Here is a 19,344-nt window from a genome sequence, read left to right as displayed (position 1 = left end):
ACATATTTGGAGTCAGGAAGTTCCAACAAAAGCTTTATGGATGTAAATTTGTAATAATAATGGACCACAAACCCCTGCTAGGTCGACTTCAAGAGGACAATGCAGTGTTGCCCATAGCTTCAGGCCTAATTCAGCAGTGGGCTGTAATACTAAGAGTGTATAATTGCAAGTTGGAACACCATTTGGAAAGTTGAAACTTTATTGCTGGAACAGCACAGCAGGTCAGGCAGCATCCAGGGAACAGGAGATTCGACGTTTCGGGCACAGGCCCTTCTTCCTGAAGAAGGGCCTGTGCCCGAAACGTCGAATCTCCTGTTCCCTGGATGCTGCCTGACCTGCTGTGCTGTTCCAGCAATAAAGTTTCAACTTTGATCTCCAGCATCTGCAGACCTCACTTTCTCCTCACACCATTTGGGAAGCCAAGTGGCAAATACGGATGAGTCGAGCCACCTCCCACTGGCAGTGATATTGCCACTGGAAGAGTCCATAATGGTTTTAAATTTTCTGGACACACTTTCAGTAACAGAATCGTAGAGTCACACAGCATGGAAACAGACTCTTCGATCCAATTACTCCACACCAACCATACTCTCAAACTAAACTAGTCCAACCTGCCTGTGTTTGGTCCATATCCCTCCATATCTTTCCTATTCATGTACTTATCCAAATGTCTTATAAACATTATAACTCTACCTGCATCCATCACTTTCTCTAGCAGTTCATTCCACACATTAACCACGTGCTATGTAAAAAAGTTGTCCCTTGTGCCCTTTTTAAGTCTATCTCCTGTCACCTTAAAAGTATGCCATCTAGCTTTGCTATTCACTTTATCTATGCCCCTCGTGATTTTTTAAACCTCAATAAGGTCCCCTTCAACTTCTTACACTCCAGTGAAAAAAAGTCCCAACCTATCCAGCCTATTTTTATAACTCAAATTCTTGATTCCTGGCAAACTCTTTTCTGAACCCTTTCCTTCCTATTACAGGGCGAGCATATTGGAAACACAGTATTCCAGAAGTGGCCTCACCAACATCCTACACAACTTCAATATGACATCCCAACTCCTAGGACAATATGAGAGTTTGGAGGCAGAAAGATCCGGTCCTGACAAAACTGAACCAGCTGCTGGTGAGGAGGGAAACCACAGTGCCATCACACCCAGCATTGAAACCTTTTCTGACCCAGAGAAAGCAGATCACTGTCAAGGACAGCATATTACTAAGGGAGTAAGAGTGATTGTCTCCAGCAAAAGTTGCTGCCAGATACTGGCTGAGCTCCACCAGGGTCATTCAGGGGTTTCCAAAATGAAGATGTTGATGAGAAGTGATGTCTATGGCCAGGATTGGATGCAGACATAGCTGCGTTGGTAGGGCAATGCCCAGAGTGCCAACAAGGACTAAATCTAGCACCAGCAACTCTCCCATATTCATGGGAATGGCTGGCTAAACCCTGGACTCTGTTACACATTGACTATGCACATCCTTTCATGGGCTCAATGGTTTTAGTCATAGTGGATGCACATTCAAAGTGACTGGATGTGGATAGAATTTATTAATCAAACATGGGGACGATGATAGAAAAACTGCACACAGCTATTGCAATACACAGACTCCCAGAAGTGTTGGTCACAGATAAAGGGCCATCATTTATCAGCAGGAAATTTGAATATTTTCTAGTTAAATGGTATTGATATATAAGGACAGTTCCATACCATCCATCATCCAATGGTCGGGCAGAAAGAGCAGTCCTAACTTTGAAGGCAGACTGTACAGCTTCACTAGAAACCGAACTGTCCCGATTCCTGGTTAATTATAGGATCGCCTCTCATGCAACTGCAGGGATAGCTCCAGCAGAGTTGCTAATGAGAACCAGGTTAAATCTGATCATCCCAGACCTGTGAGGGAGGATGCAACAGCATCAGGAATGCCAATGCACAAGACTCTGCCAAGTGAGAGAGACAGTTTACCTCGGGGAATAAAATTTGGTGTAGGAACCACAGGAATGGCCCTGCATGGGTAGGAGACATGGTCGATGACGTATAATGTTCAGGGAGGTGTGATGGTCCTGAACAAGCATGTGGACCATATGAAAGGGCAAACTTGCAAATGGTGTGGGAGCAAAACATACCCGGCACCTCTACTGTCTTTCTGACTATTCCCGAACCTGTGGCGTCTCCCCCTTTGTCAAGCGTTGAAGTTACCTTGGAATCTGAGAGGGACACACCGGATGCCATCGCCTCAATGCCTTTGCCACCTGAAGAGGAGAACGAATTTCTTCCCTGACCCTCTCGGCGCAAGAGGCGAACTACTGTGCGTTTCATACTGCCCGTATCAGAGGCAGAGTGGAACAAACCTGACCTGGTGCTAAAATGCCCCGGGCAGCTACGTAAAAAAGAATCAGCCTTGGTTCTTGAAACCAGAGGGGAAGGGATGTCATGATTGTAATGAGGTCAGCCAGGAGGACCTCACAGAATAGGAGTTCCCTGATTGGTGCTTTTAATTTGGTCCAGTCAGGGAGCCCTGGCTGACAGGTATGATCTGGAGAGTCCGAGGTTCTGTATCTCTCTGGTTCATTCATGGCCTTCTGGGAAGGAAATCTGCCTTCTTACCTGGTCTGGCCGACCTGTGACCCCAAACACAAAGTCAATGTGGTTGAGTCTTAACAGCCCTCTGGGCAATTAGGGATGGGCAATAAATGCAGGCCTAGCCAGCAGTGCCCTCATCCCGAAACTGGATAAGAAACACTCGGTTCGGAATTATGTCCCCCTTCCTTCAAATAACCACATGTGGCTCAAACTATTCCCCTTCAGGCCAATAACAAGTTTACAGAAGGTAGTTGTGTCGCAAAACGACAGAATATGAAGCTGCCCACTTCCATATTTACTCTTTCTTTAAACTCTCCAATGAAAACAAGTCATTTGTTTCCAAAGAGTTGTTAGGTTTGTCCACTTTGCTGCATCTCCATCTCGAGGTTCTCCATCTCCATGGCAATAACGTTTCAGGCGTATCACTTTGAGTCAGGCCTTTGTTATCACAAAGATAAACTCATCAAAGGCAAGGGTCCCACATCTTTACAGGACATAAAGATCTGAAAGGTTCGATTTCAAACTGTCCCTCTCGGAATGGGAAACAGTATTTAATCGCTCGGTGATTCATCACTTTTTACATCCAAAGGTGAAGATGGACATCCCGCTATCCTCCTCATTCCTTAGGGACCTACTCCATTTCCCACCGTTGGCTGAGCATCGTCATCTCACACGGGTTGATCACCAGGACCTTTGTAAAGTCATCCTCATCACTGGCCAACAGCTCACTGTCCAAACAGTAGTGAGACACCTGATGCTCGATACGGGAGCCAGACCTCCGCCAGAGCTGGGGGAAAACACAATACAACAGAGACAAATGTTAGGAGGGTTGTAATGAGCACGTGGTGTGCACCAACACCCTGGAGTTGTTCAGGGAGAGGTGGGCGCCGCAGGGAGTGGAGTGCATTATTTCCCCCTCCAACTCCATTTTGATTTAGTCCCTACCCTCCCCTTCACTGTTTGATCACACAGCATTGCCCTTTGATGTGAAGGGCATTGCTTGCCACTGGCCACTTGGGTGTTTCCTTTCTTCCTGGTGGTGGAAATTGAATAAAGATTCGTGCACCTTGTGTCTCTCACTGTGTCTCACAGCCGCACACACACACACCATGGGTGCTGGGGGAAAAATAAGCACTACTGCAGTTAGGCGGTAGGGTGTGGATAAAATATAAGAAACAAAAAACAAAAAAAAATTTTAAAAAGACAAAAATGAAAAAAATTAGGAGGGTTGTTTACCTCTCTCTCTCACTGAGACACACACACAGACACAGAGAAACATACACACTCACGGACACGCACACACAGACACAAAGAAACACAAACACTCACGGACACGCACACACAGACACAGAGAAACATACACACTCACGGACATGCACACACAGACACAGAGAAACATACACACTCACGGACATGCACACACAGACACAGAGAAACACACACTCACGGACATGCACACACAGACACAGAGAAACACACACACTCACGGACATGCACACACAGACACAGAGAAACATACACACTCACGGACATGCACACACAGACACAGAGAAACACACACTCACGGACATGCACACACAGACACAGAGAAACATACACACTCACGGACATGCACACACAGACACAGAGAAACACACACACTCACGGACATGCACACACAGACACAGAGAAACATACACACTCACGGACATGCACACACAGACACAGAGAAACACACACTCACGGACATGCACACACAGACACAGAGAAACATACACACTCACGGACATGCACACACAGACACAGAGAAACACACACTCACGGACACGCACACACAGTCACAGAGAAACACACACTCACGGACATGCACACACAGACACAGAGAAACACACACTTACGGACACGCACACACAGGCACAGAGAAACACACACACTCACGGACACGCACACACAGACACAGAGAAACATACACACTCACGGACACGCACACACAGTCACAGAGAAACACACACACTCACGGACATGCACACACAGACACAGAGAAACACACACACTCACGGACATGCACACACAGACACAGAGAAAAATACACACTCACGGACATGCACACACAGACACAGAGAAACACACACTTACGGACACGCACACACAGGCACAGAGAAACACACACACTCACGGACACGCACACACAGACACAGAGAAACACACACACTCACGGACACGCACACACAGACACAGAGAAACATACACACTCACGGACACGCACACACAGACACAGAGAAACATACACACTCACGGACACGCACTCACAGACACAGAGAAACACACACACTCACGGACACGCACACACAGACACAGAGAAACACACACTTACGGACACGCACACACAGGCACAGAGAAACACACACACTCACGGACACACACACACAGACACAGAGAAACATACACACTCACGGACACGCACACACAGTCACAGAGAAACACACACTTACGGACACGCACACACAGGCACAGAGAAACACACACACTCACGGACACGCACACACAGACACAGAGAAACATACACACTCACGGACACGCACACACAGTCACAGAGAAACACACACACTCACGGACATGCACACACAGACACAGAGAAACATACACACTCACGGACAAGCACACACAGACAGAGACAAACATACACACTCACGGACACGCACACACAGACACAGAGAAACACACACACTCACGACACGCACACGCAGACACAGAGAAACACACACTCACGGACACGCACACACAGACACAGAGAAACACACACTCACGGACACGCACACACAGACACAGAGAAACACACACTCACGGACACGCACACACAGGCACAGAGAAACACACACACTCACGGACATGCACACACAGACACAGAGAAACACACACTCACGGACACGCACACACAGGCACAGAGAAACATACACACTCACGGACATGCACACACAGACACAGAGAAACACACATTCACGGACACGCGCACACAGGCACAGAGAAACACACACACTCACGGACACGCACACACAGGCACAGAGAAACACACACACTCACGGACATGCACACACAGACACAGAGGAACACACACACTCACGGACACGCACACACAGACACAGAGAAACACACACTTACGGACACGCACACACAGACACAGAGAATCACACACACTCACGGACACGCACACACAGACACAGAGAAACACACACACTCACGGACACGCACACACAGACACAGAGAAACATTCACTCACGGACACGCACACACAGACACAGAGAAACATACACACTCACGGACACGCACACACAGACACAGAGAAACATTCACTCACGGATATGCACACACAGACAGAGAAACATACATACTCACGGACACGCACACACAGGCACAGAGAAACATACACACTCACGGACACGCACACACAGTCACAGAGAAACATACACACTCATGGACACGCACACACAGACACAGAGAAACACACACACTCACGGACACGCACACACAGACACAGAGAAACACACACTCACGGACACGCACACACAGGCACAGAGAAACATACACACTCACGGACACGCACACACAGAGACAGAGAAACACACACACTCACGGACACGCACACACAGACACAGAGAAACACACACTTGTGGACATGCACACACAGACACAGAGAAACATACACACTCACGGACACGCACACACAGAGACAGAGAAACATACACACTCACGGACACGCACACACAGACACAGAGAAACACACACACTCACGGACACGCACACACAGACACAGAGAAACACACACTCACGGACACGCACACACAGACACAGAGAAATACACACTCACGGACACGCACACACAGGCACAGAGAAACACACACACTCACGGACATGCACACACAGACACAGAGAAACACACACTCACGGACACGCGCACACAGGCACAGAGAAACACACACACTCACGGACACGCACACACAGGCACAGAGAAACACACACACTCACGGACATGCACACACAGACACAGAGAAACACACACACTCACGGACACGCACACACAGACACAGAGAAACACACACTTACGGACACGCACACACAGACACAGAGAAACACACACACTCACGGACACGCACACACAGACACAGAGAAACACACACACTCACGGACACGCACACACAGACACAGAGAAACATTCACTCACGGACACGCACACACAGACACAGAGAAACATACACACTCACGGACACGCACACACAGACACAGAGAAACATTCACTCACGGACACGCACACACAGGCACAGAGAAACATACACACTCACGGACACGCACACACAGACACAGAGAAACATACACACTCACGGACACGCACACACAGTCACAGAGAAACATACACACTCATGGACACGCACACACAGACACAGAGAGACACACACACTCACGGACACGCACACACAGACACAGAGAAACACACACTCACGGACACGCACACACAGGCACAGAGAAACATACACACTCACGGACACGCACACACAGAGACAGAGAAACACACACACTCACGGACACGCACACACAGACACAGAGAAACACACACTTGTGGACATGCACACACAGACACAGAGAAACATACACACTCACGGACACGCACACACAGAGACAGAGAAACATACACACTCACGGACACGCACACACAGACACAGAGAAACACACACACTCACGGACACGCACACACAGACACAGAGAAACATACACACTCACGGACACGCACACACAGAGACAGAGAAACATACACACTCACGGACACGCACACACAGAGACAGAGAAACATACACTCACGGACACGCACACACAGACACAGAGAAACACACACTTACGGACATGCACACACAGACACAGAGAAACATACACACTCACGGACACGCACACACAGACACAGAGAAACATACACTCACGGACACGCACACACAGAGACAGAGAAACATACACACTCACGGACACGCACACATAGACACAGAGAAACACACACACTCACGGACATGCACACACAGAGACAGAGAAACACACACACTCACGGACACGCACACACAGAGACAGAGAAACATACACTCACGGACACGCACACACAGACACAGAGAAACACACACTTACGGGCATGCACACACAGACACAGAGAAACATACACTCACGGACTCGCACACACAGACACAGAGAAACATACACACTCACGGACACGCACACACAGACACAGAGAAACATACAAACTCACGGACAAGCACACACAGACACAGAGAAACATACACACTCACGGACACGCACACACAGACACAGAGAAACACACACACTCACGACACGCACACACAGACACAGAGAAACACACACTCACGGACACGCACACACAGACACAGAGAAACACACACTCACGGACACGCACACACAGGCACAGAGAAACACACACTCGCGGACACGCACACACAGACACAGAGAAACACACACTTACGGGCATGCACACACAGACACAGAGAAACATACACTCACGGACTCGCACACACAGACACAGAGAAACATACACTCACGGACACGCACACACAGACACAGAGAAACATACACACTCACGGACAAGCACACACAGACACAGAGAAACATACACACTCACGGACACGCACACACAGACACAGAGAAACACACACACTCACGACACGCACACACAGACACAGAGAAACACACACTCACGGACACGCACACACAGACACAGAGAAACACACACTCACGGACACGCACACACAGGCACAGAGAAACACACACTCACGGACACGCACACACAGGCACAGAGAAACACACACACTCACGGACATGCACACACAGACACAGAGAAACACACACTCACGGACACGCACACACAGACACAGAGAAACACACACTCACGGACACGCGCACACAGACACAGAGAAACACACACACTCACGGACACGCACACACAGGCACAGAGAAACACACACACTCACGGACATGCACACACAGACACAGAGAAACACACACACTCACGGACACGCACACACAGACACAGAGAAACACACACTTACGGACACGCACACACAGATACAGAGAAACATACACACTCACGGACATGCACACACAGACACAGAGAAACACACACTTACGGACACGCACACACAGACACAGAGAAACACACACTTACGGACACGCACACACAGACACAGAGAAACGCACACTCACGGACACGCACACACAGACACAGAGAAACATACACACTCACGGACACGCACACACAGTCACAGAGAAACATACACACTCATGGACACGCACACACAGACACAGAGAAACACACACACTCACGGACACGCACACACAGACACAGAGAAACACACACACTCACGGACACGCACACACAGACACAGAGAAACATTCACTCACGGACACGCACACACAGACACAGAGAAACATACACACTCACGGACACGCACACACAGTCACAGAGAAATATACACACTCATGGACACGCACACACAGACACAGAGAAACACACACTCACGGACACGCACACACAGGCACAGAGAAACATACACACTCACGGACACGCACACACAGAGACAGAGAAACACACACACTCACGGACACGCACACACAGACACAGAGAAACACACACTTGTGGACATGCACACACAGACACAGAGAAACATACACACTCACGGACACGCACACACAGAGACAGAGAAACATACACACTCACGGACACGCGCACACAGACACAGAGAAACACACACACTCACGGACACGCACACACAGACACAGAGAAACATACACACTCACGGACACGCACACACAGAGACAGAGAAACATACACACTCACGGACACGCACACACAGAGACAGAGAAACATACACTCACGGACACGCACACACAGACACAGAGAAACACACACTTACGGACATGCACACACAGACACAGAGAAACATACACTCACGGACACGCACACACAGACACAGAGAAACATACACTCACGGACACGCACACACAGGCACAGAGAAACATACACACTCACGGACATGCACACACAGAGACAGAGAAACACACACACTCACGGACACGCACACACAGAGACAGAGAAACATACACTCACGGACACGCACACACAGACACAGAGAAACACACACTTACGGGCATGCACACACAGACACAGAGAAACATACACTCACAGACTCGCACACACAGACACAGAGAAACATACACTCACGGACACGCACACACAGACACAGAGAAACATACACACTCACGGACAAGCACACACAGACACAGAGAAACATACACACTCACGGACACGCACACACAGACACAGAGAAACACACACACTCACGACACGCACACACAGACACAGAGAAACACACACTCACGGACACGCACACACAGACACAGAGAAACACACACTCACGGACACGCACACACAGGCACAGAGAAACACACACTCACGGACACGCACACACAGGCACAGAGAAACACACACACTCACGGACATGCACACACAGACACAGGGAAACACACACTCACGGACACGCACACACAGGCACAGAGAAACATACACACTCACGGACATGCACACACAGACACAGAGAAACACACACTCACGGACACGCGCACACAGACACAGAGAAACACACACACTCACGGACACGCACACACAGGCACAGAGAAACACACACACTCACGGACATGCACACACAGACACAGAGAAACACACACACTCACGGACACGCACACACAGACACAGAGAAACACACACTTACGGACACGCACACACAGACACAGAGAAACATACACACTCACGGACATGCACACACAGACACAGAGAAACACACACACTCACGGACACGCACACACAGACACAGAGAAACACACACACTCACGGACACGCACACACAGACACAGAGAAACATTCACTCACGGACACGCACACACAGACACAGAGAAACATACACACTCACGGACACGCACACACAGTCACAGAGAAACATACACACTCATGGACACGCACACACAGACACAGAGAAACACACACACTCACGGACACGCACACACAGACACAGAGAAACATTCACTCACGGACACGCACACACAGACACAGAGAAACACACACACTCACGGACACGCACACACAGACACAGAGAAACACACACTTACGGACACGCACACACAGACACAGAGAAACACACACTTACGGACACGCACACACAGACACAGAGAAACACACACTTACGGACACGCACACACAGACACAGAGAAACGCACACTCACGGACACGCACACACAGACACAGAGAAACATACACACTCACGGACACGCACACACAGTCACAGAGAAACATACACACTCATGGACACGCACACACAGACACAGAGAAACACACACACTCACGGACACGCACACACAGACACAGAGAAACACACACACTCACGGACACGCACACACAGACACAGAGAAACATTCACTCACGGACACGCACACACAGACACAGAGAAACATACACACTCACGGACACGCACACACAGTCACAGAGAAACATACACACTCATGGACACGCACACACAGACACAGAGAAACACACACACTCACGGACACGCACACACAGACACAGAGAAACACACACTCACGGACACGCACACACAGGCACAGAGAAACATACACACTCACGGACACGCACACACAGAGACAGAGAAACACACACACTCACGGACACGCACACACAGACACAGAGAAACACACACTTGTGGACATGCACACACAGACACAGAGAAACATACACACTCACGGACACGCACACACAGAGACAGAGAAACATACACACTCACGGACACGCGCACACAGACACAGAGAAACACACACACTCACGGACACGCACACACAGACACAGAGAAACATACACACTCACGGACACGCACACACAGAGACAGAGAAACATACACACTCACGGACACGCACACACAGAGACAGAGAAACATACACTCACGGACACGCACACACAGACACAGAGAAACACACACTTACGGACATGCACACACAGACACAGAGAAACATACACTCACGGACACGCACACACAGACACAGAGAAACATACACTCACGGACACGCACACACAGGCACAGAGAAACATACACACTCACGGACATGCACACACAGAGACAGAGAAACACACACACTCACGGACACGCACACACAGAGACAGAGAAACATACACTCACGGACACGCACACACAGACACAGAGAAACACACACTTACGGGCATGCACACACAGACACAGAGAAACATACACTCACAGACTCGCACACACAGACACAGAGAAACATACACACTCACGGACACGCACACACAGACACAGAGAAACACACACACTCACGACACGCACACACAGACACAGAGAAACACACACTCACGGACACGCACACACAGACACAGAGAAACATACACACTCACGGACAAGCACACACAGATACAGAGAAACATACACACTCACGGACACGCACACACAGACACAGAGAAACACACACACTCACGACACGCACACACAGACACAGAGAAACACACACTCACGGACACGCACACACAGACACAGAGAAACACACACTCACGGACACGCACACACAGGCACAGAGAAACACACACTCACGGACACGCACACACAGGCACAGAGAAACACACACACTCACGGACATGCACACACAGACACAGGGAAACACACACTCACGGACACGCACACACAGGCACAGAGAAACATACACACTCACGGACATGCACACACAGACACAGAGAAACACACACTCACGGACACGCGCACACAGACACAGAGAAACACACACACTCACGGACACGCACACACAGGCACAGAGAAACACACACACTCACGGACATGCACACACAGACACAGAGAAACACACACACTCACGGACACGCACACACAGACACAGAGAAACACACACTTACGGACACGCACACACAGACACAGAGAAACATACACACTCACGGACACGCACACACAGACACAGAGAAACATACACACTCACGGACACGCACACACAGAGACAGAGAAACATACACACTTACGGACACGCACACACAGACACAGAGAAACATACACACTCACGGACATGCACACACAGACACAGAGAAACACACACACTCACGGACACGCACACACAGACACAGAGAAACACACACACTCACGGACACGCACACACAGACACAGAGAAACATTCACTCACGGACACGCACACACAGACACAGAGAAACATACACACTCACGGACACGCACACACAGTCACAGAGAAACATACACACTCATGGACACGCACACACAGACACAGAGAAACACACACACTCACGGACACGCACACACAGACACAGAGAAACATTCACTCACGGACACGCACACACAGACACAGAGAAACATACACACTCACGGACAAGCACACACAGTCACAGAGAAACATACACACTCACGGACACGCACACACAGAGACAGAGAAACACACACACTCACGGACACGCACACACAGACACAGAGAAACACACACTTGTGGACATGCACACACAGACACAGAGAAACATACACACTCACGGACACGCACACACAGAGACAGAGAAACATACACACTCACGGACACGCACACACAGACACAGAGAAACACACACACTCACGGACACGCACACACAGACACAGAGAAACATACACACTCACGGACACGCACACACAGAGACAGAGAAACATACACACTCACGGACACGCACACACAGAGACAGAGAAACATACACTCACGGACACGCACACACAGACACAGAGAAACACACACTGACGGACATGCACACACAGACACAGAGAAACATACACTCACGGACACGCACACACAGACACAGAGAAACATACACTCACGGACACGCACACACAGGCACAGAGAAACATACACACTCACGGACACGCACACACAGAGACAGAGAAACACACACACTCACGGACACGCACACACAGACACAGAGAAACACACACTTGTGGACATGCACACACAGACACAGAGAAACATACACACTCACGGACACGCACACACAGAGACAGAGAAACATACACACTCACGGACACGCACACACAGACACAGAGAAACACACACACTCACGGACACGCACACACAGACACAGAGAAACATACACACTCACGGACACGCACACACAGAGACAGAGAAACATACACACTCACGGACACACACACACAGAGACAGAGAAACATACACTCACGGACACGCACACACAGACACAGAGAAACATACACTCACGGACACGCACACACAGACACAGAGAAACACACACACTCACGGACATGCACACACAGAGACAGAGAAACACACACACTCACGGACACGCACACACAGAGACAGAGAAACATACACTCACGGACACGCACACACAGACACAGAGAAACACACACTTACGGGCATGCACACACAGACACAGAGAAACATACACTCACAGACTCGCACACACAGACACAGAGAAACATACACTCACGGACACGCACACACAGACACAGTGAAACATACACACTCACGGACAAGCACACACAGACACAGAGAAACATACACACTCACGGACACGCACACACAGACACAGAGAAACACACACACTCACGACACGCACACACAGACACAGAGAAACACACACTCACGGACACGCACACACAGACACAGAGAAACACACACTCACGGACACGCACACACAGGCACAGAGAAACACACACTCACGGACACGCACACACAGGCACAGAGAAACACACACACTCACGGACATGCACACACAGACACAGGGAAACACACACTCACGGACACGCACACACAGGCACAGAGAAACATACACACTCACGGACATGCACACACAGACACAGAGAAACACACACTCACGGACACGCACACACAGACACAGAGAAACATACACACTCACGGACACGCGCACACAGACACAGAGAAACACACACACTCACGGACACGCACACACAGGCACAGAGAAACACACACACTCACGGACATGCACACACAGACACAGAGAAACACACACACTCACGGACACGCACACACAGACACAGAAAAACACACACTTACGGGCATGCACACACAGACACAGAGAAACATACACTCACGGACACGCACACACAGACACAGAGAAACATACACACTCACGGACACGCACACACAGACACAGAGAAACATACACACTCACGGACACGCACACACAGACACAGAGAAACACACACACTCACGACACGCACACACAGACACAGAGAAACACACACTCACGGACACGCACACACAGACACAGAGAAACACACACTCACGGACACGCACACACAGGCACAGAGAAACACACACTCACGGACACGCACACACAGGCACAGAGAAACACACACACTCACGGACATGCACACACAGACACAGGGAAACACACACTCACGGACACGCACACACAGGCACAGAGAAACATACACACTCACGGACATGCACACACAGACACAGAGAAACACACACTCACGGACACGCGCACACAGACACAGAGAAACACACACACTCACGGACACGCACACACAGGCACAGAGAAACACACACACTCACGGACATGCACACACAGACACAGAGAAACACACACACTCACGGACACGCACACACAGACACAGAGAAACACACACTTACGGACACGCACACACAGACACAGAGAAACATACACACTCACGGACATGCACACACAGACACAGAGAAACACACACACTCACGGACACGCACACACAGACACAGAGAAACACACACACTCACGGACACGCACACACAGACACAGAGAAACATTCACTCACGGACACGCACACACAGACACAGAGAAACATACACACTCACGGACACGCACACACAGTCACAGAGAAACATACACACTCATGGACACGCACACACAGACACAGAGAAACACACACACTCACGGACACGCACACACAGACACAGAGAAACATTCACTCACGGACACGCACACACAGACACAGAGAAACATACACACTCACGGACACGCACACACAGTCACAGAGAAACATACACACTCACGGACACGCACACACAGAGACAGAGAAACACACACACTCACGGACACGCACACACAGACACAGAGAAACACACACTTGTGGACATGCACACACAGACACAGAGAAACATACACACTCACGGACACGCACACACAGAGACAGAGAAACATACACACTCACGGACACGCACACACAGACACAGAGAAACACACACACTCACGGACACGCACACACAGACACAGAGAAACATACACACTCACGGACACGCACACACAGAGACAGAGAAACATACACTCACGGACACGCACACACAGACACAGAGAAACACACACTGACGGACATGCACACACAGACACAGAGAAACATACACTCACGGACACGCACACACAGACACAGAGAAACATACACTCACGGACACGCACACACAGGCACAGAGAAACATACACACTCACGGACACGCACACACAGAGACAGAGAAACACACACACTCACGGACACGCACACACAGACACAGAGAAACACACACTTGTGGACATGCACACACAGACACAGAGAAACATACACACTCACGGACACGCACACACAGAGACAGAGAAACATACACACTCACGGACACGCACACACAGACACAGAGAAACACACACACTCACGGACACGCACACACAGACACAGAGAAACATACACACTCACGGACACGCACACACAGAGGCAGAGAAACATACACACTCACGGACACGCACACACAGAGACAGAGAAACATACACTCACGGACACGCACACACAGACACAGAGAAACACACACTTACGGACATGCACACACAGACACAGAGAAACATACACTCACGGACACGCACACACAGACACAGAGAAACATACACTCACGGACACGCACACACAGACACAGAGAAACACACACACTCACGGACATGCACACACAGAGACAGAGAAACACACACACTCACGGACACGCACACACAGAGACAGAGAAACATACACTCACGGACACGCACACACAGACACAGAGAAACACACACTTACGGACACGCACACACAGACACAGAGAAACATACACTCACGGACACGCACACACAGACACAGAGAAACACACACTCACGGACACGCACACACAGACACAGAGAAACATACACTCACGGACACGCACACACAGACACAGAGAAACACACACTCACGGACACGCACACACAGACACAGAGAAACATACACACTCACGGACAAGCACACACAGACACAGAGAAACATACACACTCACGGACATGCACACACAGACACAGAGAAACACACACACTCACGACACGCACACACAGACACAGAGAAACACACACTCACGGACACGCACACACAGACACAGAGAAACACACACTCACGGACACGCACACAGGCACAGAGAAACACACACTCACGGACACGCACACACAGGCACAGAGAAACACACACACTCACGGACATGCACACACAGACACAGGGAAACACACACTCACGGACACGCACACACAGGCACAGAGAAACATACACACTCACGGACATGCACACACAGACACAGAGAAACACACACTCACGGACACGCGCACACAGACACAGAGAAACACACACACTCACGGACACGCACACACAGGCACAGAGAAACACACACACTCACGGACATGCACACACAGACACAGAGAAACACACATACTCACGGACACGCACACACAGACACAGAGAAACACACACTTACGGACACGCACACACAGACACAGAGAAACATACACACTCACGGACATGCACACACAGACACAGAGAAACACACACACTCACGGACACGCACACACAGACACAGAGAAACACACACACTCACGGACACGCACACACAGACACAGAGAAACATTCACTCACGGACATGCACACACAGACACAGAGAAACATACACACTCACGGACACGCACACACAGAGACAGAGAAACATACACACTCACGGACACGCACACACAGACACAGAGAAACACACACTTGTGGACATGCACACACAGACACAGAGAAACATACACACTCACGGACACGCACACACAGAGACAGAGAAACATACACACTCACGGACACGCACACACAGACACAGAGAAACACACACACTCACGGACACGCACACACAGACACAGAGAAACATACACACTCACGGACAAGCACACACAGACACAGAGAAACATACACTCTCACGGACACGCACACACAGACACAGAGATACACACACTTGTGGACATGCACACACAGACACAGAGAAACATACACACTCACGACACGCACACACAGACACAGAGAAACACACACTCACGGACACGCACACACAGACACAGAGAAACACACACACTCACGACACGCACACACAGACACAGAGAAACACACACACTCACGACACGCACACACAGACACAGAGAAACACACACTCACGGACACACACACACAGACACAGAGAAACACACACTCACGGACACGCACACACAGGCACAGAGAAACACACACTCACGGACACGCACACACAGGCACAGAGAAACACACACACTCACGGACATGCACACACAGACACAGAGAAACACACACTCACGGACACGCACACACAGGCACAGAGAAACATACAGACTCACGGACATGCACACACAGACACAGAGAAACACACACACTCACGGACACGCACACACAGGCACAGAGAATCAAACACTCACGGACACGCACACACAGGCACAGAGAAACACACACACTCACGGACATGCACACACAGACACAGAGAAACACACACTCACGGACACGCACACACAGGCACAGAGAAACATACACACTCACGGACATGCACACACAGACACAGAGAAACACACACTCACGGACACGCGCACACAGGCACAGAGAAACACACACACTCACGGACACGCACACACAGGCACAGAGAAACACACACACTCACGGACATGCACACACAGACACAGAGAAACACACACACTCACGGACATGCACACACAGACACAGAGAAACACACACACTCACGGACACGCACACACAGACACAGAGAAACACACACTTACGGACACGCACACACAGACACAGAGAAACATACACACTCACGGACATGCACACACAGAGACAGAGAAACACACACACTCACGGACACGCACACACAGACACAGAGAAACATTCACTCACGGACACGCACACACAGACACAGAGAAACACACACTCACGGACACGCACACACAGGCACAGAGAAACATACACACTCACGGACACGCACACACAGAGACAGAGAAACACACACACTCACGGACACGCACACACAGACACAGAGAAACACACACTTGTGGACATGCACACACAGACACAGAGAAACATACACACTCACGGACACGCACACACAGAGACAGAGAAACATACACACTCACGGACACGCACACACAGACACAGAGAAACACACACACTCACGGACACGCACACACAGACACAGAGAAACATACACACTCACGGACACGCACACACAGAGACAGAGAAACATACACACTCACGGACACGCACACACAGAGACAGAGAAACATACACTCACGGACACGCACACACAGACACAGAGAAACATACACTCACGGACACGCACACACAGACACAGAGAAACATACACTCACG

The 19,344-nt window shown here is 49.9% G+C and overlaps 1 protein-coding gene across 1 annotated transcript in view; it reads right to left on the bottom strand.

Annotated features, from left to right (window-relative positions):
• Nucleotides 1–334: 334 nt before the first annotated feature.
• The window catches only part of galnt14 (UDP-N-acetyl-alpha-D-galactosamine:polypeptide N-acetylgalactosaminyltransferase 14 (GalNAc-T14)), a 433,271-nt gene continuing 414,261 nt past the window's right edge, over nt 335–19,344 (bottom strand). The window contains exon 15 of the mRNA XM_087984284.1: nt 335–3,371. Within this exon, the coding sequence (XP_087840410.1) occupies nt 3,216–3,371 (156 nt within the window). The 3' untranslated portion in view covers nt 335–3,215. The remainder of the gene's footprint in view (nt 3,372–19,344) is intronic.

This window comes from Chiloscyllium plagiosum, unplaced genomic scaffold, assembly GCF_037043375.1.
Source record: "Chiloscyllium plagiosum isolate Xiang-an unplaced genomic scaffold, Cpla_swu_hap1 HiC_scaffold_3, whole genome shotgun sequence".
Classification (NCBI taxonomy): domain Eukaryota; kingdom Metazoa; phylum Chordata; class Chondrichthyes; order Orectolobiformes; family Hemiscylliidae; genus Chiloscyllium; species Chiloscyllium plagiosum.
Note: the sequence above shows the minus strand (reverse complement) of the source record. Positions and strands in the feature narration are given on the sequence as shown.